Genomic DNA, 25953 nt, shown 5'->3' with positions numbered 1-25953 from the left:
CCCTAGAATGCCCCTCTCTCCCTTCCCTCTCCATACTAGTAACCATTAGTTCTTTATGTCTTTAATCACAGATTTTTAAATTTCCCCTAGATTTTCTTAATCTTCAACTCAACAAACATACACACCAGCGTTCCTAATTTTGGGGTCCATATCTTCTTTTGAGAGCCTCAGAGTTACAGGCCAACCTTGATCGATTTGTCTAGCTTTGGAAACAGAGTTTGATTTTTGAATTTGGATGTATTAGGTATGCTGAGATTTTCAAGCATTTCAAGTAAGAAGGGAAATATAGTGTTAAAACCTGATGAGATTTCATAAATTAGCCTATTTTATCTCCACTCTGTCCACCTGTTGCAAATGGCATGTGGGGCTGCCTATTTTGCTCCTAGGCCTTTGTCTACCTAGTTCTTGGCTTCTTTAGGGGAAATAAACTGGAAAGGTAGTTTGTTTTACAGCCTAAATAAAAAGGCCTATTTTGGAGAGTTCCCGTCGTGGCTCAGAAGAAACAAATCCAATTAGTATCCATAAGGATGCGGGTTCAATCCCTGGTCTTGCTCACTGGGTTAAGGATCCGGTGATGCCGTGAACTGTGGTGTTGGTCGCAGACACAGCTTGGATATGGTGTTGCCGTGGTATAGTCCTGCAGTCGTAGTTCCGATTTGACCCCTAGCTGGGAACTTAGTGTGCTGTGCAGCCCTAAAAAGAGCAGGGGGGTACAGGGGGTGGGGTGCGGAGGAAAGGCCTGTTTTGGAGTTTAGGAGAAGAACAAGCCAGGACTTCAGATTCAGACTGAGAAGATAATGTATGGAGAACTGGGAGAAAGCTTCAGGGAGAAATCCAAATGGATGCTTCCCACTTGTCTGCGATGCATGGCACATACTCTGATAATCACGTTTAACGATGGTTGTCGGTACCCTAGATCTGATCTTTTAAACAATTTTCTCTGGGGCTGTATTGGATACAGCACTTTTGTCTTTTGTCCTCATTTATGTGTGAGTTCCTAAAAATGCTCTGTGACCAGTTGGAACAAGGGCGAGCTAGGGTTTTGTTCAGAGGACCCGGACTCTTACCCTCCAGGTGTTCAGATGCTGTGGGAGGCAGAGTAACAGTCCCTGGTGCGAAGACTTAGTTAAAGGAGGCCTTTATCAAGATCTGTGTTAGGCCTAGTTAAGCCTTTGTTTAAGTAGATAGGCTTTAACCAGTTTCCAAAGAACAGTTCCTCCTGTTTTTCATGGGTCCTGAGAGTGGCATTTTCTGTTAATGGATTTTGCCTAGAAATAAGTGCCTGTTCTGAAACAGTGAAGAATTTGTCTGTTAAAGCCTCAGTCTCTCATGACTGTTACTTACTTGGGAAGGCCCTTTAGAGCAGATCTGGCTCTAACATCTCCCTCTCCCAGTCCTTTTTCTTTTGTTCTTTTTACTGCTGCACCTGAAGCATATGGAAGTTCCTGGGCTAGGGGTCCAATTGGAGTTGCATCTGCCCGTCTACACCACAGCAACACCGCATGCAAGCCACATCTGTGACCTACACCATAGCTCGAAGCAACACTGGATCCTTACCCTACTGAGCAGGGCCCAGGATCAAACCCACAACCTCACCGACACCCTGTCAGGTTCTTAACCTGTTAAGCCATAGCAGGAACTCCTCCCAATCCTTTCTAAATGTGCTACTTTCCATGGGAAAAATTGCAAAGGAAACTAGGTGTTCTGTGAAGCACAGACCCTGCCATTGATCAAAGTTTTTTTCCTTAATGGGTTATAATTCACATACCATAAAATCCATCCTTTTAAAATGTACAGTTAACGGCTTTTAGTATATTCACAAGGTTACATATACTGTTAGTACTAATTCCACGTTTTGACACCCTAGAAGAAACCCAGTACTCAGAAGCAGTCCTTCCTCGTTGCCCCACCTCTACCGCCCAGCCCCTGGCAACCACTAAGCTACTTTCTGTTCCAAAGTTCTGTTTTATATTACATTGAAATTTGTTGTCCCTGTAACTCAGTGGTTAGATGAAATGTGGGGACAGGGAGGAGCAGTGGTTGGAAGTTACATGAGTAAACTCTTAGGATCTAGCCTTTTACTTTCAACTTCTCATTTCTAGATCCCTATGCCAAGGGGAAGGTGGTCTGCTGAGCCTCTGAGTGGTTCTCAGTTACTGTTTATGGGTGCATCAACCAGTCATCTAAAACAGGGAAGGTCTGGTAACATGCAAGAAGTCGAGTCTGACCAGATAATGAAATGAATTGATGGCCAGCAGACTTCTGAATTCTAAGTGCAGAAACACCTGCAAAGGCATTACAGTTCCTCTGGACCTTTTTGTCCTGTAGCTTTTAGAATAATCAGAATTCAAATCGTATAGAACTTCATCAGTCAAAACCAGAAAAACAGGTAGCTCGAACAGATTGCCGGGTTGGATATGTGTGTCAAATATGCCTTAAATAAATGCTTTGGATTCCTTCCCACTGCACTGGTAGGAGAGCTTGAAGTTTGCAAGTTTTGAAGCCGAGTGGGGATGAATTTAAAGAGGAGGCCAAGTGTCAGTCCTCAGGACCCCTAGACCATCCTGGTAAAGGGTATGACCTTGAGAAGCTTTACGACCTTGGGAAGCGCTAATGAATTACGGAGTGTGTAAGGGAGCCCCTGGGAACCTAGGGCCTGCTCACCCTGTGCTCTTGGCCGCTAGTAAACTTGTTAGCGCCGTGTTCCTTGTTGCCCAACCCTCCTGGCCTGTCCCAGGTGGCTTCTTGAAGGACTGGAGTGCCAGACCTCCTCCCAAAGTTTCCATTTTCTATGTAGCCCTGTTTTTCAGTCTAAGTACTGCATTTGGCTCTCTTTGGTAGGTTTGCTTGCCAGGCACTGGCGTCTTTCCCCCCCACCCCCAGGCGACTGTGATGGAGAGCAGGGAGGATGAACTCCCCAGAAACCATGGCTCTCAGGGTGTGGGTGTTGGGGAAGCCAGTGCCTACATACAGAAATCCAAACCAGCTGAGGCGGAAGTAGTTGTTGAACCTTTTGAGATAAAAGGTGGTAATTGTTTAATGTGGATGCCCTTTTGTCTCTTGCCCTCTGGCTCTCTTGTATTATCGTAAGCGACAGGTTCTAGAGGTTTGGAGTTGATGCAGCTCTCCTTTCCTAGAGTTAGCAGGTGAAACAGAAATGCATTATTTGGGATTAATGCGTCGAAATGTTGCAGTTTAAAAAGCTCTTTGAATAGAGTTGCCTCTGTTAAAAGTAAGTACTCTTTTTCTGAAAAGATGCATTTCCTTCAAGGATGGGTAGATGTTTCTGTTTGTTCTCTTAAAACATAGGTAGAGGAAGAGATCTACAGAAAAGAAATTTCTCCTTTACACTGAATGATACCAGATCCTCTTTTCTTCTGTTTTTAATATTCCCTGATGCCTGTCTTTGCCCTCATCTCCAAAAAATTCCCTGTAGGGAAATAAATAAATGGAAGATGGAACTCCTCTCATCCATCCTTACTCTTCACCACCTGGATTCTCACTACTTTGCAGTAATGACTTTTTAGCCGTTTGCTCTATTTCCTTCTAGTAACTATTCAGTGAACATGTAAACTTTTCTTTTTTTCTTGCTTTTTAGGGCTATACCCTACCCACAGCATATAGAAGTTCCTACACTAGGGGTCAAATTGGAGCTGTAGCTGCCGGCTTACACCACAGCCACAGCAATGCCAGATCTGAGCCATATCTACCGCCTATATAGCACAGCTCACGGCAATGCCGGGTCCTTGACCCACTGAGCAAGCCCAGGGATCAAACCTGCCTCCTCATGTATACTAGTTGGATTTGTTTCCGTTGCACCACAGCAGAAACTCTCACGAACATGTAAATTAATCCATGTATATCTGCATTGCTTTTTAAACTGCACATCCAAACCCCTTCAGTAACATCTTAAAGAGGTGACATGATTTCACTCTTCTATGCTTCAGTAGGATATGATCCCTAGATACTTTGATTCTGAACCTTTGTGATGTGGAGACTTGGAGAAAGAGATCATTAATTGATGCACATACCACAGCATTGGACCTGTCTGCCATATGAAAGCAGCTTTTTGCATTCTGGTGATGGACTCAGGGTTGTGTCCAGAAATTGCAAAACCGTCTTTGTTAATGCATTTGGAATCTCCTTGTAATAAGAGGGGTGGGTACAGAGTGCAGGGAGGTCCTTTGGGGGAACAGATTTGCTTTGATGGTTGCTACTGAGTTCCTCCTGTCTTTTGTGCTTCTTGGGGTATACTGGTTCACAGTTAAAAATAGAGCTCTAATTAAAACAGGTGCCCTCTCTGGAAATAAGAACTATGTTTCAATAAGTAAACTCCTGTTTCCTTAACATATTTTTTTTTGGTTTTAATTTATTTTTAATTTATTTTTCTGTTTTAACAGCAAGCCAGGGCTGAGCAGGAAGAAGAATTCATCAGTAACACTTTATTCAAGAAAATTCAGGCTTTGCAGAAGGAGAAGGAAACCCTTGCTGTAAATTATGAGAAGGAAGAAGAGTTCCTCACTAATGAGCTCTCCAGAAAATTGATGCAGGTAAATTACCTTTCCTACCCTCTCATCTTCTCTGCCTATTTTCTTCTCCAGGAAAAAAAAAAAAATGACTTTAATACAGCACTTTGCTTGAAACATTTGCTGATGAGGTTGTAGGTAAAATTCTTTAGAGATTAGAAATACCTTGTAAAGATGGCAGCAGTGTAATACTCAAGACAGTGGTTCCCAGCTCATCTGCTTAGGAAAGGTAAGAGATTTTATACCCTGACTGTTTCCAGAAATTGCTGATGAGCCTGAGTTCATCAGAGTCACAGTAAATGCTGTATGTGATATTTTGGAAACGGGAGGAGTAACACCAAAGGGAAGATTTCTTTCCCCTTTAATGTTGAATCTATGATAAATAACCGTTTTTGGCAACCAGAGTGGGTCTTTTGCACTAATAGATGAGAACGCAAAGTGAAATGTCAATTTGGGGGGAGAAAAATAAACGTATCTGTGATAGTTAAAATTATACACAATCAATTTGTTCAAATGGGTAATATGTTACTGAACAAATAACAGATGGCTTCTGTTTTTTTTGTTTTGTTTTTTGTCTTTTTGCCTTGTCTAGGGCCGCACTCACGGCATATGGAGGTTCCCAAGCTAGGGGTCTAATCTACAGCTGCTGACCTACACCAGAGCCACAGTAACTCGGGATCCAAACCGAGTCTGCCACCTACACCACAGCTCACGGTAACGCCGGATCCTTAACCCACTGAGCAAGGCCAGGGATTGAATCTGCAACCTCATGGTTCCTAGTCAGATTTGTCAACCACTGAGCCACGACGGGAACTCCGACTGCTTTTGAAACAACATTAATCACTGACAGTATATAGAAAACAACACACAAAACATGTAAATAAAAGTTTTGATTTTTCTAGTTCAGAGATTCTCCCCCTTTCCTGGTTCTTTAAACAAAAAAAAAAGTTGATTTTTTTTTTTGCCACACCTGTAGCACATGCAAATTCCTGGGCCAGGGATCAGACCTGAATCACTGCAACCACCCAAGCCACTGCGGTGACAACACCAGATCCTTAACCATTGTGCCACAGGAGAGCTCCCCCTCCTGCTGGTTTGTTTGTTTTTTTCCCTTGATGCTTACCGGTCAAGTATGAAAGTAAAATTTGTTTGGGGCAAATATTTTGTGGGTTATTTAGTATGACCTTGAGAATAAGCAGGACATTGAGTTTTCATTATTTAACACAGCATGTCCAGAATAGTGGGCAGGTATAAAATTATCTGAGGAGAACCATTATTACCATTTTGTCAAATGGCTGTAAAAGGTGGAAATACTTCCTTATATTTTCTGTTCACTGTTATTACTAACAATTTCACTCACTGATTTGATTGAAATGTGTGTTTTAGTGAGATTATAATAAAAGGATATTTGGGCTTTTAAAAAACTTTCTAAATTCCCTTCTTACCTTCTAACATATAAAATATTGGAAGAGAGGACCAGGAGCTTTAGTGTTAAGATTATGCAATGGTCTGGGCAACTTCTACCCCATCTTTTTTTAATTCTCATTTTCCTACCTAATTACTGAATAAAGACAGCATTACAGTCTTGTACAAAATTTGATTTATATGGTAACTGTTGGAATGTGAAGGATAGAAGTACCCGGGCATTATTATCTAGCAGAGATTTATGGCATAATTTCTGCATTGAGACCTTTTCTTTATCTCTGTGCATTCTGATTTAGAGAGACCATGAGGGAGAAGGTGAGTTTGACCTTTGACTCGATCTCATCTTGGCAGCATTAGACTAATTATGTTGCATGTTGCTTCTAGAACTAGAAGGATGCAATTATGGTTTGCTTGGTTTTTTTTTTTTTTTTTTTTTGAGTTTAGTGTGTAATCAGATGCCTTCTTTTTTTGCTTTTTAGGGCCACACCCCTGGTGTATGGAGATCCTCAGGCTAGGGGTCCATTTGGAGCTGCAGCTGCTGGCCTACGCCACAGCCACAGCAACACTAGATCCTTAATCCATTGAGGCCAGGGATCGAACCTGCATCCTCATGGATCCTAGTCAGGTTCATTAACCCCTGAGCCATGAAGGGAACTCCCAGATGCCTTCATTTTTAACACTTAAACACTTTTGGGGAGTTCTCTGGTGGTTAAGGGGCTTACGGGTCTGGCTTTGTCACTGCAGAGATTTGAGTCACTGCTGTGGCGTGGATTTAAGCCCTGGCCTGGGACCCTCCACGTGCTGCTGGTGCAGCCAGAAAAACCAAAACTAACAAGAAACACTTTTTATTTTTAGCTTGTATAGTTCTTGTATTTGGACTCTTTGAAGTATGCTATAAAGCAGTCAGAACCTAGCCAGATATGCCCCTTTTCTCTATAAAGATTCATTTTCATTGTGAGTGGTTCTGCCATGTGTAGTTTATAACCAGCCTCTGATTCACTTACAATCATGACCTACATACTTTCCAAGGACATGGATGTCCCTTAAATAAGCTACTGAATAGAAAGAATGTGTAAGAGCCATGTGCAACAAAAAACAAGGTTAGTTATAGGAATACACTTGGTGGAAGAAGATTTGAACGGGAAATTTAAGCTCTGAGCATCCTGTAAGTCTACAACCTGGAGAAATGTAATGACTTGTTTTCATAGTTCTTCCATTAAAAAAATAGTTTTACTTGATCAGGAGAAAAAAATGTTCATATATTTAAAAACAAATTTTTTGAGGGACATGGATCTTTTTAAGACTGAATAATATTCAAACTGAACAACGTAAGAAACTGTTCTTGCCAAAAGTAGTCTGTAATGTGGAGCATTGGTCTTTGGCCCTCAGTTAAAAGACAGAGTCCCAGAGTTCCCATTGTGGCTCAGTGGGTTAAGAATCCAGCATAGTGTTTGCGAGGATGCTGGTTCCATCTCTGGCCTTGCTTGGTGGGTTAAGGATCCTGTGTTGCTGCAAGCTACAGTGTATGTTGCACATGTGGCTCAGATCTGATGTTGCCATGGCTGTGGTGTAGGCCGGCAGCTACAGCTCTGATTTGACCCCTGGCCCGGGAGTTTCCACATGCAGCAGGTGTGACCCTAAAAAGAACAGAAAAAAATTCAAAAAAACATAGCATCCCTTGTGAGGGTGTAAATCTGTTCTTTGGGGAGCTCTAGGTGGGTCTGTAGCCGGTTAGCGATCTCACCTGTAGAATCTGGACAGATGGTCAGCATGTCTCTGAGACTATCTTTCATGAATCCCAGCTTCTATTTTCTGGGGAAATACACATAATGTAAAATTAACCACTTCAGTCTTTTTTGAGTGTATAATGCAGTGGCATTAAGTACATTCATATTGTTAGGCAACTGTTACCACCATCTATCCCCAGAACTTTTTCAAACTGTAACTCCGAACCCATTTAAAAATAGCCCCTCGTTCCTCGCTCCTGGTTCTTATTTAGACTTTTGAAAGGACACGGGTGGCTGGCTGTTTGAGGTTGAGGTCTTTGGCAAGTTCTGGAGCTATGTCTGTCCTGTGGCATGGTGGGTGGCCCCTGACTTAAGACACCAGGCATCACAACATGCCATTTTGTGGTAAATTCCTGAGAACGCCTCTTTGGCCAGTTGGAAGGCTTTTGTATGGCTTTGTGGACAAAGGGCTATAGGCCTGCTGTCCCCACTTAAGGGTTTCAGCCAGTCCTTTGTTGAAGTCTCACATTTTCTGCCACCCAATATGGAGGAACTGATCTCCATCTGGAAGATTTTTAAGAGTAATTGGTACCAATAGACTTTTCCCAACTGTGTGATTACTTGAATATGGCTCTCTAGGATGTTGGCTTCTGGATAAGACCTTATTGTGATGGCCTCCGAAGAGAAACTCTGCTGCAGGTGCCACTGATGGACAGATGAGTAAATTGTTCACCAGGAAAGTGCTTAGTGTTTTTCACCCAAAGGCCCCTGAGAGGCTATTTCTAGAACGGTTTTGGGTTTTGTCACTGTACGCTGGCTGTTGAGTCCGATAGTGATTGAACAATGCTTTTATGTGCATTTCAAAAGAATTCTTTGGTCCTGAGAACAAAATGAGATTATTGCTATAGAGAAGATGGCTTCCTTCCCGCCTGCTACAACAGAGATGCTAGCTAGTACCTTTAAAAACTGAACCACATTTAAGTTTAGATGAGTGGAAATCCCTTGCCTTTTTAGAAGATCAAGTTTAGGAGGTAGCTTTGACACCTCCAAATATGTTAATCCTCTCTGAAACAAAAAGCCAAAAAAGAGCATGTAGCTTTTCTCTCCAGTTTTTGTGCATATCTACCAGGTAGGCAGAAATCACACCTCGATTTTGTAAAAACTCTTGTCTGAAAGGTCTGTATCCTTCTGAGCCCAGACTGTGGGATTGATGATCTGACTGCTGAGAACTGTCCTAAAAAGAACCTTCTAGTACATTTGCCAAGCCTAACACAGGCCTGCATCAGAACTAAATTCAGCTCTGGAATGCCTTGCAGAGAGGTTGTCGTTTAATCAGAATTTGTAATTAAAACTTATAAGAAATGTTTTGTAAGCAAACTCTTCATCAGAACATGATATATAATATTTATGTTAGAAAAGAGAAATCTAAAAGACTCTTCTGAAATGTTAGCTATATATTTGGGTGCTGAGCTTATAGGTTATGTTAATTTTCTTACATCTCTTTCCTTCCAACTTTGTAAAAGCAACATGCGTTACTTTTGTAATTGGAAAACATCTTATTTTCCTAAAAAGGAAATTTAAAAATTCTGATGCATGTTTTCTCCTTAGCTTTTGGAACCTCCTTCTGTGTCACTGACTTTGAGAGCTCACAGTCCTGCTGCCATTACCAAACCAGACCTGGGTCTATTTACCCCACAAACGGCAAAGCCAGTCCACTAACTGCAGGCTGTGGTGAAGGGAAGATACAGTGTTTATTGCAGGGCACCAAGCAGGGAGAATGGGCAGCTCATGCTCAAAAGACCTGAACTCCCTGATGGCTTTGGAAGAGTTTTTAAAGACAATATGAGGGGAAGGAAGGTCACAGCCTCCGTGATCCACTGGTGCACACTCTCTAATTGGTTGATGGTAAGAAAATGGTGATGTTTAATCTCAGTCATCAACCTTCGGTTTCCAACCAGTCTGAGGTGCCCATGCTGGTGATCCACAAGCAGCTAACTTCTTCCACCTGGTGGGGGTTTTAGTATCTGCAAAACAGCTCAAGGATATGGCTCAGGATATTATTTACAGCCCTAGAGGAGGAACTAAAAGTCCTTGCTTTATTTTATGGCTAAATTTTGTCTTGCTTGACTGTTTTCCTCACTTCTCTGGTTAAATTTGCTCTTTGGAACTCAGGGAAGGCCTCACAGGCTAAAGCTTTTTTGAAAACAAGAGGCAGAGGACACGGTGAGGTCTGAGGTGAGATGGGACATCCATGCCTAGGAAGGTCCTTCAGGGTCCTGCTCAGTTTTATCGTCATAGTTGCGTATTTGTCGTGGACAGCAGGGCACAGGAGCCTCCTGCAGAGTCAGGCCCATTTGCTGCGAGGCAAGGTTCGGGACCGCCCAGATCATTGAGAACTAGCGAAGCCAGAAGGCTCTCATGACTAGCTTAGCTGTCTTGTCAGTCTTGATAGGATTCATTCCACTGTGCCCCACCAACCACCAGGGCCAACTGGAAGACCTGGTGTTGCTGAGATTAAGAATGGTTTTGGGGAGTTCCCGTTGTGGCGCAGTGGTTAACGAATCCGACTAGGAACCATGAAGTTGCGGGTTCGGTCCCTGCCCTTGCTTAGTGGGTTAACGATCCGGCGTTGCCGTGAGCTGTGGTGTAGGTTACAGACGCGGCTCGGATCCCCCGTTGCTGTGGCTCTGGCGTAGGCCGGTGGCTACAGCTCCGATTCGACCCCTAGCCTGGGAACCTCCATATGCCGAGGGAGTGGCCCAAGAAATAGCAACAACAACAACAACAGCAACAACAACAAAAAAAGACAAAAGACAAAAAAAAAAATAAAAAAGAATGGTTTTGGCAATCAGGGATTTGCTCACTTGCTTTTATGTAAGCCTGAGGCATCAGGTTCACTTCCTGCTCTTGGGAGCCCTTGTTCAGTGGTTGCTTGGCACTCTTCTCCACCAATACCACTGCCAAAAGTAAACGAGTACTTTTTCTGTTTTGAAAACCATGGAACAGGGTTGAGATAAGAGAACCAGGTGTTACTCCTCTGAATCTTTTCCCTCTAACCCAGTTTCCAAATTTTAGACCTTAAAATAACAAATAGGTTCGTAGGTTTGTCCTTTTGCTTCACACTTGAATTTGGATCTGGCCCTCAGAAAATAATGCTGTTAGAGCTATAATAGAAATTACTGTACTCATTTCCTTATGGGGGAGGCACATGCTTATTGATGACTGAAAGCACTTAAGGATGAAAGTTTTCTGAGTCTCTTGTTCAGTGTGGCAGGGCTTATTTTTTATTGTTATCGATTTGGCCCCTGAGGTGATGACTCCTGGAATTTTTAAAGCAGTTGAAGTTGTCTCGCATCTATGGCAAGATGTTACGTGGAGGAGAGGAAGGAAGTTGTGGGCAAAAGCCACTGCCAAGTGATTTGTAGCCGAGCTGTTCCGAAGGCTGTCAGGAAACAGCTTTATTCTTCCATCTCCCTTTGCATAGAAATGGAACCCAGAGGAGGGATTGCAGTAAGTCTCCAAATCTGTCTATTCATCTTGACAAATTTACCTTCTCCCTTCCTCCCCTCAATTCTGGAGCAGTTGGTTCTCCTTGCAATACCATCCCAATGGATTCAGGTTTTTTCTGGAGCTTGCACTTCCCTGACCCCTGCGTGGCTGTGTCTCTGGGCAGCAGGCAAGTGTGCAGGCCTTAGAAGTGAGTCTGGTCTCTCAGGTTCCTTCTCAGGCATGTGCACCGGCATCTGAGGCCGCCCTTTTGACCCCAGGTTCTCCAAGTCACCGAGGTGGCAGTGAAGTGAATTTGTTTGTGCAGGCAGCAGAATCACGTGTCAGGGTGATAAATATGTATGAAACTGGCTAGTTCATTTGAAAGGCACCAAGGCTTACACTGCACCATTGCATCCATTCAGGTGAAAATTCATTTCTCTCCATGGCAGGGGCGGAGAGACCTGGAAATACGTTCTTCTTCATCAAGGTGGCTCAACCGGGAAAAACTTTTTAGTTTCTCAGAGCTATTAATGCTAATCAGAAAAAATTTGCTGTCAGCTGATAGCTAACAGCACATTTGGAGGCAAAGTTGGGGTTTTTGTTGCTGTTGTTTTTATTGTTGCTTTTCATTCCAGATTCTCCGAACCTCAGCTTTCTGTGTTCTCTGTTTCTTTTTGTGGAGCAAGGGGCTTATGCATTGTGTTCAGGATACATCTGCAAAAGGCTTCTGGAATGTTTTTATTGCATTTTAAATGCTGCAACCACCAGAGGCCAAATTATAAGCCAGAATTTTCCTCTTAGTAGCATGCCAGAAATCTCTCTGTCCAATGTAATTTGCATTATGATTAGAAAATACAATAAACTGGACACAGTTTTTTAGTCTTAGGGTATCACTGAGTTTTTTCACAGTGTGTGTTGCCATTGTGGCTGGAGTTATATGCCAGCCTGGACCCCCCTCAAAATGTAAGAGCAAGAGTAGGGGGTTAGAAGCTTCCTAGGCTGTCTTTGACAAAATTTGGGAAAATGCAGGTAGAAAGTAAAGGTAGGAGGAAAAGGAAATTAAAAATAATGAGATGAAGCTGGAGCGAGGTTGCTTTATTCAGCAGGGTAGGGGAGATAACCCTTATCCATTTTAGTTGAAGTGGTAAATCTTGGCTATTAAAGGATGTTTGGTTCCACTTGTAAATGGACATCAGCTGTCACTAGAGAAGCTTTTCTTTTTTTTTTTTTTCCCCTCGTCTTTTTGCCTTTTCTAGGGCCGTTCCTGTGGCATATGGAGATTCCCAGGCTAGGGGTCGAATTGGAGCTGTAGCTGCCAGCTTACGCCAGAGCCACAGCAACGTGGGATCCCAGCTGCATCTGCAACCTACACCACAGCTCACGGAAACACTGGATCCTTAACCCATTGAGCAAGGCCAGGGATTGAACCCGCACCCTCATGGTTCCTAGTCAGATTCGTTAACCACTGCGCCAAGACGGGAACTCCTGGAAAAGCTTTTCAAATGATGTCAAAATTTGCAGTTATAAATGTTGTGATGTTTGAATTTCTTGGGTAGTTTTTTTTTTTCCTTTTCAGAACAGTCAGCCCAATTAGTAGTTACCTTAAAATATAGAGTCTTATCCTGTTGCTGATTATCTTTACTTTCCTTTTTCCTCTGTATTCATAAACTCGATAAGAAAGATGTGGCTTTTTATTTTAATTTACCATGAGGTCTTGGCTTAGGATGAATTCTTTCTTTGGCTTAAATACTGTTTCTCAAAGAAGGAAGGGCTAGTTTTTACAAAACAGGTTTTTTTTGTTTTTGTTTGTTTGTTTTTGTTTTTTTTTGTTTTTTGTTTTTTTGCAGGTTGACTCCAGAGCCTAAAGGACTTCTTTATCTTATTTGTGGAGCATGTTTTTAAAAATCTTCCTTCTAACCAGATTTCTTTAAAGGTTAATGCTTTCAGCAGCATGATGCTATTGGGAATTTAGGAAACTCAGCTTAGCCCTTTAGGTATTGAGTGGAAGGGAAGCCTGATGCAGAGAACATCATAGGAAATCATATAGGGAGAATGCAGGGACAATCACAGCATGGAAGAAGATATTGTGAACATATGTAACCACAGTAAAACTACAAATCAGTAAGAAAAACAGGCAAGTGACTTAAACTGGCTCTTCATGGAAGCAGATGGCTAAATGGCCAGTCACCATATGAAAAGATACACAGGAGTTTCATTGTGGTGCAGTAGGGTTAAGAATCTGGCATTGTCATTGCAGTGATTTGGTGGTACAGGTTTGATCCCTAGCCCGGGAACTTCTGCATCCCATGGGTGTGGACCAAAAAAGGGAAAGGAAAGGTACACAACCCAATTAGTCATCAGGAAAGTGAAATAAACTGCAAAAAGATATTACTAGAGAATTCTCATGCATACCATCAGAGGATGGAAATGGTTTTATTCTGTTTTAAAAATAATTTGGCATTACCTAATGAAGTTGGAAATAGTCTTTGTCTTTAACCCAGCAGTTCCACTCTTGAATATATTTGATAATGGTTTGCATATGTGCACCAGATGTGTAGGAGAATGTTCTTTGTGGCATTGTTCATCATGGTGAAAAACTAGAGATGACCTAAGTATCCATCGTCTGTAGAGTGGATAAATTGTGATGTTTTCATCCGGAGACTTAATCTAGGGGAAAACAGTCTGTAGCAAGTGAGGTTATTACCATTTATCCAGTCAATATTTGCATAGATCAGGCGTTGTCTAGATGTTCTGGGGTAGAATTGAGTAAGTCCTGGTCACTACAGTTCGTAGAGCTTGTAGTGCTGTGAGGGTGATTGAGAATGTACCCAGGCGCTTGAGGATCAGCACACATCAGAGGTAAGGACACAGGCTTGGAAGGCAAAAGCTTGTGTTTCAACTCAGGAGCTTCCCATTATGAGCCGTGTGACTCGGGGCATATTACCTAATTTCTCTCTCTCTTTTTTTTTTTTTTGGCTTCACCTGTGGCATATGGAAGTTCCTGGGCCAGGGAATGAATCCGAGCTGCAGCTGCAACCTATGTCACAGCTATGGTAACCTGGATCCTTAACCTGCTGTGCCAGGCTGGGAATTGAACCGGAGCCTCTGCAGTGACTTGATTGGATTCTTAACCCACTGTGCCACAGCAGGAATTTCATCTTATTACTGTCACCTGCGCTTTCATCATTTGTAAAATGCAGATGATAGTATCTACCACAGAGTTAAGCCCAGTAAGTACATTGGTTTGTGTAAAAGGCTTGCTGCGTAGTAATTAGTACCATGGAATGTTCCCTGGGCTTTTAGAAATAACTCATAGAAAGGATTTGAATCCACCATGAACTAGATATGAAGGTGCCTCTGAAGAACACTGAGCTCATCCCAGCCTGAAGGAGGGGGAGTGTACGTGATGCTGAGGACGTGTGGGAAGTTTCTGGGGGGAGATGTCTTTTGAGCCATCACACAGTTTCAGTAAGTTGGAGGGAGGGATTCTGGTACTTTAGGCAGAGGGCACAGCGTGAGCAGGGGTGTGACCAGGGCTATGCAGCGGCTGGTGTTAGCTTGATCCTATGTGACTGGCAGAGCTTGCGGCCTGGAGGCCCCTGAACTGGAGAGGTCTCCAGACATGTTTGCCCAGGATGATGTGTTTCATTTTTTAAAAAGTGTCTTTGCAGGAAGAGAGTCTTTAGAAAAAGGCAGGGGCTGTGCCTGTAAATGCAGTTACCACCACTCTCTTTGCCTGCAGGCCTTGATGTTTGCAAACCTGAGACTAGCACTTGGACTGAGTGTGAAAGTAGCATGAGGAAAGCACAGGAAACTTGCATGGGGACTGGACCGTGGAAGGACTTGAACGTCATGTTAATGAGCTTGAACTTGCTCTGTAGGCTGTGAGGAGCCATTGCAAGGTTTTAAGCAGGATGTTGAAGTAATAGAAAATTTTCTTAGTTGACTTTAGCTTGATCTGCACTGGACCTGGGGAGCTCCATTGGGAGGCTTCGATCAAAAAACTAGAGCACCTAAAGAACAGGGTGTGTGTGACAGCTGCTATGGGGGCTGACTTAGTGCCACTCAGTAACTGATGAGATATGAGTGTTGACTGAGAAGAATGGTACCAGTAACAGAAGGGGGAAGGAGGTGGGCATAAGTGTGGGCCCAAGAGACATTTAGTGGTGATGCAGAATTTGAGGTGGGAGGCTGGCTTCCTGCTCAGGCTGCTCAGCAGAGCAGTTCAAAGTTGGTTAAGAGACCCAGTATGGTGAGTGATGGTTCTGGGCTTCTTTTCAAAGCCGGTAGTAACTACATGAGAATTGTTTTTGACAATCCAGTGACTTAATGTAGTTATTGTCCTATGGTGGCCTTTACTTGGCCTGGTGCAGGTGACTGTTCCTGGGTAGTTGTTAATAAACCAGGCATATTGGTTGCAGAACTGTGGGTAGTGCACAGAGAAAATTGCTAGGCTAGCACTGACTAGTGACAACAGAGACGGGGACATCTTTTGAGTTTATTCTCAAGTTGCTTTGAGAAAGCTGAGTCCTGGGGCTGGTGGCCAGAAGGCATGCCTCACTTGGCACTGGCTGGATTGACAACAGGCCCAGACTTGTAAACACTGTTCGCCCAGCCTGGGACTTGGCAAACCTGCTGCATGCTGGGTGGGTGGCCTGGCTAGACAGCCAACCTATGTGTGCACCTGTGGTGGTTCTTGCAGGTGAACAAGGCTCAAGGCCATTACCTGCTAGAGAGGATTGTGCACAGAATCAAAGCCACGCAGTGAAGAGTTCCTGAATCTCTTACAGACAAAGCCAGGGTCCTTGAAGTGGCTCCAGAAAGCTTCTGTAAATTATGAGAAAGACAATAATTATTGGTAATTCAGTGATGCTTAGGGCTAGCCTGTTTTAGATCAAATTAATGCTCTCCTTGTATTTTTAATGGGCTAGACATTTGCTTTGGGACTCCATATGGGAATGGATGCAGTCAGAAAACGCTTCCGTTTTAGTACTTTGAATTTTACAGGTTTATAGTTGTATTTTTGCTCATGGCTTTTTCACTTACATTAATATGTTTTTTCATGCTGAATCCTATACAACCTTTATTTGTATAACCCTAATTCTTTTGAAAATGTGAGGCCGGTGGATAGATGATAATTTCCCTTCTACAAGGCTTTTTGTTGTTCACGTTAATAGATTGCACAAGTAAGAGTTAACAAGCTCTTCCATAATCTTGGAGATTGACTTTGTAAGAAGGGTATTTAGAGGAAATTCCCTTGTGGCACAGCAGGTAAAGAATCTGGCATTTTCACTGCAGTGACTTGGGTTGCTGCTGTGGTATGGGTTCGACCCTTGGCCCAGGAACTTCCACATGCCATGGGCATGGCCAAAAAAAAAAAAAAAAAAAAGAAAGAAAAAATATCGTATTTACAGACAATTCTGATTTTGAAAGCAAATTTTCATCTACCTAAGCATTTTGCTTTAGAAACATTTAAGGCAAACATATGAGTTTTGTTCTTTTCAAACATGTTAATCGAATTTGCTTGACTTTTTTTTTCATTTTTTTAAAGTTTTATTGAAGTATAGTTGATTTACAGTGTAGTGATAATTTCCACTGTACAACAAAGTGATGCAGTCATACATATACACACATCCATTCTTTTGACTCTTCTTAGTTTGATTTTTGTTCTAGGTTTCTGACCCATTTGGAAGATTAAAAATTGTTCATAAAGTGTTAAGACCTTTGATTAGAAATTTAAAATCTTGTCTTGAATTTCATACCCATGTCGAAGATGCTACTCAGAGATGAAACTGGAGTTTATTTCTTCTGATAGGTCCTGGGTCTGCCTACACTAGGCTTCCTTTTTGGGTTTTTGTTTGTGGTGTCCTGGGCTACAGCTTTAAAATAGGCAGGTGGATTCAGGGTGGTTTTGGTTCAAGCCCCCTTGGGGCCAAATGGCTTGAATTTACATGGTATCTGTTTAAAAGAGAAACAGTTTGTGAATTTTCTCAGGCAAAAGGTTCTGAGGCAAACACTATGGCTATTAGTTCCTCAAGGTCTCTTCCCTGGCTTGCCCCTTCTCCTTGCCCATCTTAACTCCCATCTCATGATCGTTTGGAGAGGGTTTTTCTGTATTTCTGTGTTTCTCTTTTTCTTGCGGGTTTATTTGTTCCAAGGAAGAACCGTATTTTCTGTTTCCAGTGTTCTGTTCAGGAACTCCCTGCCCTGCCCCTGCATTGCCTGTCACCTGAGACCTGGCAGAACAAAGCAGGCAGTAGAGCTGTTTGTTTCAGGCCCGTCTTTGGGGGATGATGAAAATTGTGAATCTTTGGCAGAGTGAGAGCTCAGGATGGCTTGATATTTTCCAAATGGGTTAGCGTAACCCAGGGACCTTGCTTGAAGTCTGGTAATGACAGCTCAGCCACCAAATTTTCCTTAGTGTATAGCTTTTGAGAGGAAAAAAGCCTTTTAAAATTGAGAGCTTTGATTTCATTACTAGTTTAATCTGTATTCTTAAAGGAAATACTTAATCAGATATTGACAGTGTTAGGCCATCTGCCTGTATCTGAGTATTTTCCTCTAAGCCAAGGAGAACCTTGTCTTTCCTCAGATTAATGTTCTATGACAAATGCTGTTTGGGGTGCAAGAGATTTTTTTTTTTTTTGACATTAGCTTGCATCCTTTATTGTCTTAATTTTACCTCAAAGCAGAACACTAAAAAATGGAGGAAGCAGGGGAGTTCCCATCGTGGCGCAGTGGAAACGAATCCAACTAGGAACCATGAGGTTTGGGTTCACTCCCTGGCCTCACTCAGTGGGTTAAGGATACAGCGTTTCGGTAAGCTGTGGTGTAGATTGCAGATGTGGCTCGGATCCCATGTTGCTGTAGCTGTGGCGTAGGCCAGCAGCAAAGGCTCCGATTAGACCCCTAGCTTGGGAACCTCCTTATGCAGAGGGTGTGGCTCTAAAAAAAAAAAAAAAAAACAATGGAGGAAGGGGGCTCTTTCAAATAAAAATGCCAGCAATTGAAAACGTATTGGAGGAAAACAGTTAATGTTAAAAAAAAAAAAAAAAAAAAAAACTATGCGAATGGTTTAAAGGTTTTAATACTAAAGTTCATTTTTCTAAAACTGGGAGATGGCATTTACGCTTAGCATTCAGAAACCACTTTAGGGCAAGGATGATATCTTAACTGTAGATTTTACTACCTCTAACATAACACCTGCAGAGAGAAGACACGCCACACCAGTCATGTTTATAGAATAAAAGTGTTAAATGAAGATGATCATGTTTTGCTATTTTTTCCTCATAAATGATATTTGTCCCATTGGGGTCTTTGTATCGGACATGCTGGGAACTTTTCTCATCCTCTTTCCGTTCCTCTCAGTTCTTTTAATTACTGCTGGGTTGTGCAGAACCTGAGTTTTAAAGGGCTAGCTAAAAATAGACTTGTCACTGTAAGCACCTCTTCACATCTGCTTTTTTTCTCGGTCCTTGCAAGGTTGACCAGCCTTTTTTGGAGTTGCACATCAAAAACAGTTGGAGGAAAAACAGCATCTGTTTCATCAACATTTCCAGTGTTGGAAGACGATGTCAGATTTTAAACTTTTTTTTTTCCTCTCAAACCAATTCTGGTGCTCTCAGAGCAGTGGCAATTGCTTCAAGTGTGGAAACAGCTAGGTGTGGCCATTTCGAGGCTGATCCAGCCCAGCTGAGCTGTTTCTGTTGTCCATCACACCCTGTGCAGGGTTTACAGAGAGACCTAGCCTCCTCTGGGCGAGTGTGCTTGGTCTGTTGTTTTCTCTGTTTAATCATGTGACATTATAAATGCCAAGGGTGCACTGGCATATGGATGGAGGAGTCTGAGGTCTACCCTTCTGAGGTTTGCTCAGGATCCGGTGGAGAAGTGTAGTTCAGGGTTAAGAGCAGGGTTTGGGCTCCAAGCTCTGCTGTCTTCCAGTAACTTTGGTCCAGTGATGTGTTTTGTCACATTGGAAATGAGGTTTGACTAGGCTTGCCTAATGCATGTGATGAGCCTGGTAAGCAGTGCCTGTCTGAAGAAATGGTTTTAAAGATAGAATTAGGGAGCTGTGTCATCTTAGACCCGCAGTTCAAATTCTATGTGCTTCATTGTTTTTAATAGCTTTTGCTTTATCTCCCCATGGTTCTGAAAATATTGGGCCCTTTGGCTTTCACTCCCTTTCATCCCCACTACGAATCAGCGGCCCCTCCCAATTAAGAATGTTGGAAATAATGCATCTTTTTTTTGTTTGTTTGTTTTTACAGCTGCACCCTTGGCATATGGAAGTTCATGGGCTAAGGGTCAAATTGGAGCTGTAACTGCCAGCCTGTGCTATAGCCACAGCAACGCCAGATCCAAGCCGCATCTGTGACCTACACTGCAGCTTGCAGCAACTTGGGATCCTTAACACACTGAGTGAGGCCAGGGATTGAACTCGCACCCTCTTGGACACTATGTTAGGTTCTTAACCTGAGCCACAATGAGAACTTCAGTGCATCATTTTTAACACGAACCCTGGTTGTCATGTGTCCACTGAATTTCTTTTATTCCCTTTTGGTTTTGAAGGTTGGAGTGTTTTTTTTTTGTTTGTTTGTTTTTTAATTTCTTTTGCAGCAACAGCATAATGGCATAAAGAAGAGGCCTTCCCTCTTGGTTTTTAGGAAAGATGTAGGAAGTGTTGTGTCTCCTCTCATTGCAGAAAGTTAATGATTTGCTGATTTTTGTCAATCATGCTTACTAGTACATTGAGAAATAGCATTCGGAATAATGTACTAAGTATTTTTTTGTGATTTTTAACATCCCTTTCTATACACATCGTATAAATGCAGATAAACTGTAATTCACTTACAAAAATGGACAGCTACAATTTTTTCTTTTTTTTTTTAAGGGCTGCACCCAAGGCATATGGAAGTTCCCAGGCTAGGGGTCTAATTGGAGCTATAGCTGCCGGCCTACACCATAGCCACAGCAATGCCAGACCCAAGCCGCCTCTGTGACCTACACTACAAATCACGGCAACGCCGGATCCTTAACCCACTGAGCAAGGCCAGGGGTGGAACCTGCAACCTCATGGTTCCTAGTCAGATTTGCTCTGCTGCACCATGATGGGAACTCCAAATTTTTTATTTTTTAATTTAATCATTTTTATGCCCATGGTGTAAAATTTTAAAGCACAAAAGGTTATACACATGCTGAAAAGTTGGCTTCTGTACCTCATCCCTTATTCTTCCCACAGAGACAACTACTTAAATATTTTTTTTGTCTTTTTATGACCGCACCTGTGGCATATGGAGGTTCCTAGGCTAGGGGTCAAATTTGGCACTGCATCTGCAACCTACACCACAGCCACAGCAACGCAGGATCTTTAACCCACTGGTCGAGGCCAGGGATCGAACCCACATCCTCATGGATACTAGTCGAGTTCATAACCTGCTAAGCCACTGTGGGAACCCCCTTAAATGCTTTTAAAAATTGAAATCAGTGTTGAATCATGGTTCGATGCTCAGATATATTCACCCTATCATTTCTTGGCCTTTTGGCTAAGATCAAGTGCCTCTGTCTGTGTTCTATGAATTTTTGGTTATAAGTTAGAGGAATCAGTTCGGAACAAGTTACTAGATGTACATTTGGATGTATAAGCAGACATGAGTAATGTAACTTTTATGTGATCCCTCTTACTCAGTTTAACCAGCTTTTGGAGTCACTGTTTCCTTGACTTTTGGGTGTCTTGATTTCCCCATCTCTGTTTTTTTTTTTTCATTTTCCAGTTGCAACACGAGAAAGCTGAGCTGGAACAGCATCTCGAACAGGAGCAGGAATTCCAGGTCAACAAACTGATGAAGAAAATTAAAAAACTGGAGAACGATACCATTTCTAAGCAGCTTACATTGGAACAGGTACGAAAGTGTGGGTTCTCTCTGTATCTCTATTAGGATAGTTCTCTCACTCTCTTTCCCCCCCTTCATATTATCACCTGTTCTTTCAAGCTTTAACATGCCCTGAGGAATTTTCATCAGTGAAAAATATTTTTCTACTTCGTCTTCCCACAGTGAAGACTGCACATCTGAAGCAAAGCAAGAACAGATCTGCATAGCACCTGCTCTCTCTCACACACTTGCTTTTTTTAACCACAATTAATAAAGTTTCAGGAGATAGGTTGCAATGTGCTGATTTATAGGCAGGAAATGTTAGGTTCCTTTTGCGAGGGGGGGAAAGATGTGTTTTTAACCACAAGATAGTTTCAGTGAAAGTTCCTGAGACAGCATGGCTGTGGAACTCAAAGCTTTTCTTTCAAGGATTCTTCAGAATGAACAACTAGCATTTTTCTTCTTTGAAATACTAGCAACCTTATACCAGCCCTGTCTTTGTCCAGCTCAATTTGTTGGTACAGATATGGAATCACAGACTTCGTTGCTCATCCTGGTTCAACCACAGACTAGTTATATGACCTTGCATTAACTTGATCAACTTCTCTGGGCCCATGTTTTCCATTTGTAAACAGAGCAGCATGGAGTACAGTCAGGAACTGGCAGGCTTAAAAAGGCACAAAAGGGGGACTGTAATAAGAGTGCACAGGCCCTTTGACCGTTGCCTTTGGGAGACAGTGCTGGAGCATTGGCTTTGCCTCAGGCGTCCACGCTGGTCCTTATCTACCAACACACAGAACTGGACAGCCTATACCAGTCCATCCAAGTTGGTGTGACAGATTTACCTGTTATCTCTGGCCTAGTGACCCTAATGCTTTGCCCTACGCTGATTTATGTTCCAGGTCAGAAGAGCCTGGTTTCCATGTAAAATTCCATGTATTAACATCTTTTAGCTCTTTGTAATTTGGATCTTGATTGCCATTTTTGATGATTTGACCAAGCTTTTCATGGAAAGTTGTCTCATTTATCCCAATTTTAAGATCTTGCTGGGCATCTTAGTCCAGGCTGACTGGTTCTTGAATCACCCCAAGGACCTCATATTTTCCTCATTGTATTTGAGATGAACCATGATGGGAATATCAGGTTTGAGAGGAAGTCCGTACTTCTTGTTAAACGAACTTTTGTTTTCTGGTGTTATTCTTGTATCTCCCTATATCAAAGGGTGGAATGATACCGGGTTTTCCAAGACTATGAATAATGACTTTGTTTTTTCCATTCTTTATAGGCTAAAGAACAAAAAGTTCTCTTTCCAAGGGTTGACTAGTTTATACATATGCAGAGTAATCTATTCTTACTGTTCATCTTTGGAATTCAGATGCAGTTTCTAAATTTAGAAGGCTCCCCCCCCCCAGTTTTAAAGACATTTATGTTCTGAAGTTCACCTGTTTAATTTCCGGGATAAGCAGGTAGCCAGTTCAGTTCACATTAAAGTTGTGAAGATTCTTATTTGAGTCCATGACATACCAAGACCTTGTTACTGGTACATGTTAATCCAGAGTTAACCAAGTGACTGAGTACAGTTCTCACAGTGGTTGGCATTATAAGAGTGTCACCTGGTCAAAACTTTCACATTGGTGGCTGTCAGTGATTCAAACAGCTTATGTCTTATATTTGTTCACCATCTCCTAAGGAGACTTGCGGACTGGGGCTGTGACCCCCCCACAGTTTAGCTGTGGCCACAAGGTGGAGGTAGTGGCCTAGAGTCAGAAAGCCATCCTAGGGCCCCCGGGAGAGAGGATGAACTGCTGCACAGTCTTAAGGCTCTTTGGGACTTTAGTCACTAAACCCCTGTAAAATGAAGTCCAAGATGAACATTTTCCCCACGTTAGCGATTTAGTCCATGGTAAGGCTTATTTTTCGACCCCTGCACTCAAGAAATGGATTTCCACGGTGAAATGTGAATTGCAAAGCCCTAAATTAGAGATAACCTTCAGAGCTGGGATATCGAGTTCCTATGTAAATAAGATGGAGACATTAATATTATCATAAAACTTTCCTCTCTTTGTTTTGGATGTGTCCAGGATGATTAGACATCGGGGATTTTACACTATGTTTTGTTTTGCCATGAGTAATATTAGTCAAGGTCTAAGGGCAATGTTTTTTGTTTTTTCCACCAGTAGAAATAAATCTCTTCATATTTCCATGGATAGGATCTGGCCCTCTCTTCTGACCATCTCTTGGGAGTATCATCTATATTATAGTATTTACTGTAGGTCATAGTCTATATGATATATCCTACCCTGAAATGATTATCAGAAGAGCCAAGGTGTGGACGTCACTATGCATTATATGCATATGTGTACAGTGTATATGTGATACATACCTTTGCTCTTGTGACAATAAAGCTCTCTCAAGGCAGTTACCCAGTGTGTCGCATGTCTTAACACTGCTTTGTTGGAAGTGTTTTAGAAGTGTGGTTTCGGACAGGTGACTGAAGAGCTCTCATTTGTACTTTGAAAAGCCATATAGGACAGGTTCGGGGCCTTTGTACTGGACCTGAATAGAACCAGATGTGAACCTGTTTCCTCTGCCTCATATCTTTTAATTAATTAATAATTAATTTTGGTAGGGGCATTATTGAGACATTATTCACCAACGATACAAATCACCCATTTCAAGTGTAGGATGTGATGGCTTTTAGCCTATTTGCAGAGTTGTGCAACCATAACCAGAATAGATTTTTAGGACATTTTCATCACCTCCAAAAGAAAGCCTGTACCTTTCAGCTGTCACTTGGACTCTGATCTCCTGAAGCAGTTGCTACTGTGCTCTCTCTGTGTGTTTGCTTATTCTGGATGCTTCATATAAATGGAGTCATGCAGTGTGTGGTCTTTTGTGACTGGCTTCTTTCACGTGGCATCCTATTTTTGTCCATGGTGTGACATAGATGAGGACTTCATTCCTTCTCCTGGCCAAATAATATTCCATGCTGTGGATATACCAACCACATTTTGTGTCTCCATTCTTCATTTGTTGAGCATTTGGGTTGTTCACCCTTTTGGTTATCATGAGAAATGCTGCTGTGAACATTCATGGACAACCTTTTCTCTGGACATGTCTTTTAATTTTTCTTGGGTACATACCTAGGAGTGGAATTGAAAGGTTACATGCAAACTTTTTGGCTGAAATGCCAGACTGTTTTCCAAAGTGGCTGTGCCATATGATTTTAGCCTCCTGGTGAGTGTAAGGTGGTATCTCAGGGTGGCTTTATATTCCCCTAATGGCTGATGATAATAAATATCTTTTTAGGTGCTTATTGACTGTTGTATATCTTCTTTGGAAAAATGTCTATTCAAGGTATTTTTGTTATTGTAAGAGTTCCTCATATATTCTAGACACCCTTACCAGATACATAGTTTACAAATATTTTCTCCTTTTCTGTGTATATCCTTTTCATTTTCTTGAGAGGGTCCTTTGGTTTTTGTTTTTGTTTTTTGTCTTTTTGCCTTTTCTAGGGTCGCTCCTGCAGCATATGGAGAGAGGGTCCTTTGAAGCATGGAGGTTTTTAGTTGCGGTGAAGTCTAATTATTCTTTTTTTTTTTTTCCTTCTGTTTCTTGTGCTTTGGTGTCGTATCTTAGAATTTGAGGTCACAAAGACTCAGCCCTGTTTTCTTTTTTGGCTTTTACATTTAGCTCTTTACATTTAGATTCATTTTGAGTTATTGTTTTTTTTTTTCCTTCTTTTTAGGGCCACACCTGCAGCCTATGGAAGTTCCTAGGCTAGAGATCTAATCGGAACTACAGCTGCCAACCTATACCACAGCCACAGCAATGCCAGATCCGAGCTGCATTGGTGACCTGTACCACAGCTCACAGCAATGCCATATCCTTAACCCACTGAGTGGGGCCAGGGATTGAACCTGCATCCTCATGGTTACGAGTTGGGTTTGTTCCTGCTGACCACAATGGGAACTCCTGTTTTGAGTTAATTTTTATATGTGTAAAATAGGGTCCAAATTCATTCTTTTGCATGTGGCCATCCAGTTGTCTCTTTCAGTTCATTTCTGAGCCTCAGTTTTCTTCTCTGTAAAAGGGCAATAAATAGCAAACCTGTGTCAGGTATAATGAATGAGGGAGTGTGTAAGTGATTTGCATCATGCCTGCTACATCAGCACTATTCAATATGAGGTAGTTATTGCTGTTAATTTAAAAATAATCAATTTTTTGAACCTAATAGGTTGAACCTCGGAAGGGATGCTGGAAGGTCTATCTGCCAGGGATATGTGTTTATTTTGAAGGTGTGGCTTTGGTAGTAAGGATTTTCAAGAAGGCACTTGCCTGTTCTCTGTAAAGCAGAACTTACCTGGGTTTGAGACTAAGTCTTCAACTCCTTACAAGGTAGGCTCCACTTACCTCAGGTGCTGGAGGCCTAATTTTAAGTTGATCTCACCAAAGGTCATGCCTTCGGCATGGACACTTTATCAGGTAGCATTTGTTCTCTTAGACTCAGAATTTGGAATCCTTTCATTCTTTTTTTTTTTTTAAGGCTATTTAGGAAAAGTTACCAGCTTGATCATCAGGGTCTCTGGGTTATAAATGGTTCTGGTGGTGTTTTGTTGTTGTTGATGTTTTTGTCCCCCCCCCTTTTTTTGGGGGGGGGGTATACCCACAGCATATGGATGTTCCTGGGCCAGGAATCAAATCCAAGCTACTGCTGCAGTGATGCCGGATCCTGGATCCTTAACCTGCTATGCCACGGTGGAAACTTCTGTTGATGTTTTGTAGTATATGAATTTTAGAGCTGGATGGCCACGTTGTAAGAAAGACTACCTTTGTCATTCTCCCCAGATCCTCCATGGGGAGATCCTGAGGAAATCCAGAGGCAAGGGACATCAGATTCACTCTAGGACTTGGAAC

At 42.2% G+C, this 25953-nt stretch overlaps 1 protein-coding gene across 1 annotated transcript in view; it reads left to right on the top strand.

The window, feature by feature from the left end:
- CCDC6 (coiled-coil domain containing 6) overlaps positions 1-25953 on the top strand; it is a 124474-nt gene that overhangs the window by 58351 nt on the left and 40170 nt on the right. The window contains exons 2-3 of the mRNA XM_047762169.1: positions 4401-4550; positions 20938-21066. Coding sequence (XP_047618125.1) covers positions 4401-4550; positions 20938-21066 — 279 coding nt within the window. The remainder of the gene's footprint in view (positions 1-4400; positions 4551-20937; positions 21067-25953) is intronic.

The sequence above is a fragment of the Phacochoerus africanus genome, chromosome 15 (assembly GCF_016906955.1).
Source record: "Phacochoerus africanus isolate WHEZ1 chromosome 15, ROS_Pafr_v1, whole genome shotgun sequence".
NCBI classification, from domain to species: Eukaryota; Metazoa; Chordata; class Mammalia; order Artiodactyla; family Suidae; genus Phacochoerus; species Phacochoerus africanus.
This window is presented reverse-complemented; position numbering and strand designations above follow the sequence as displayed.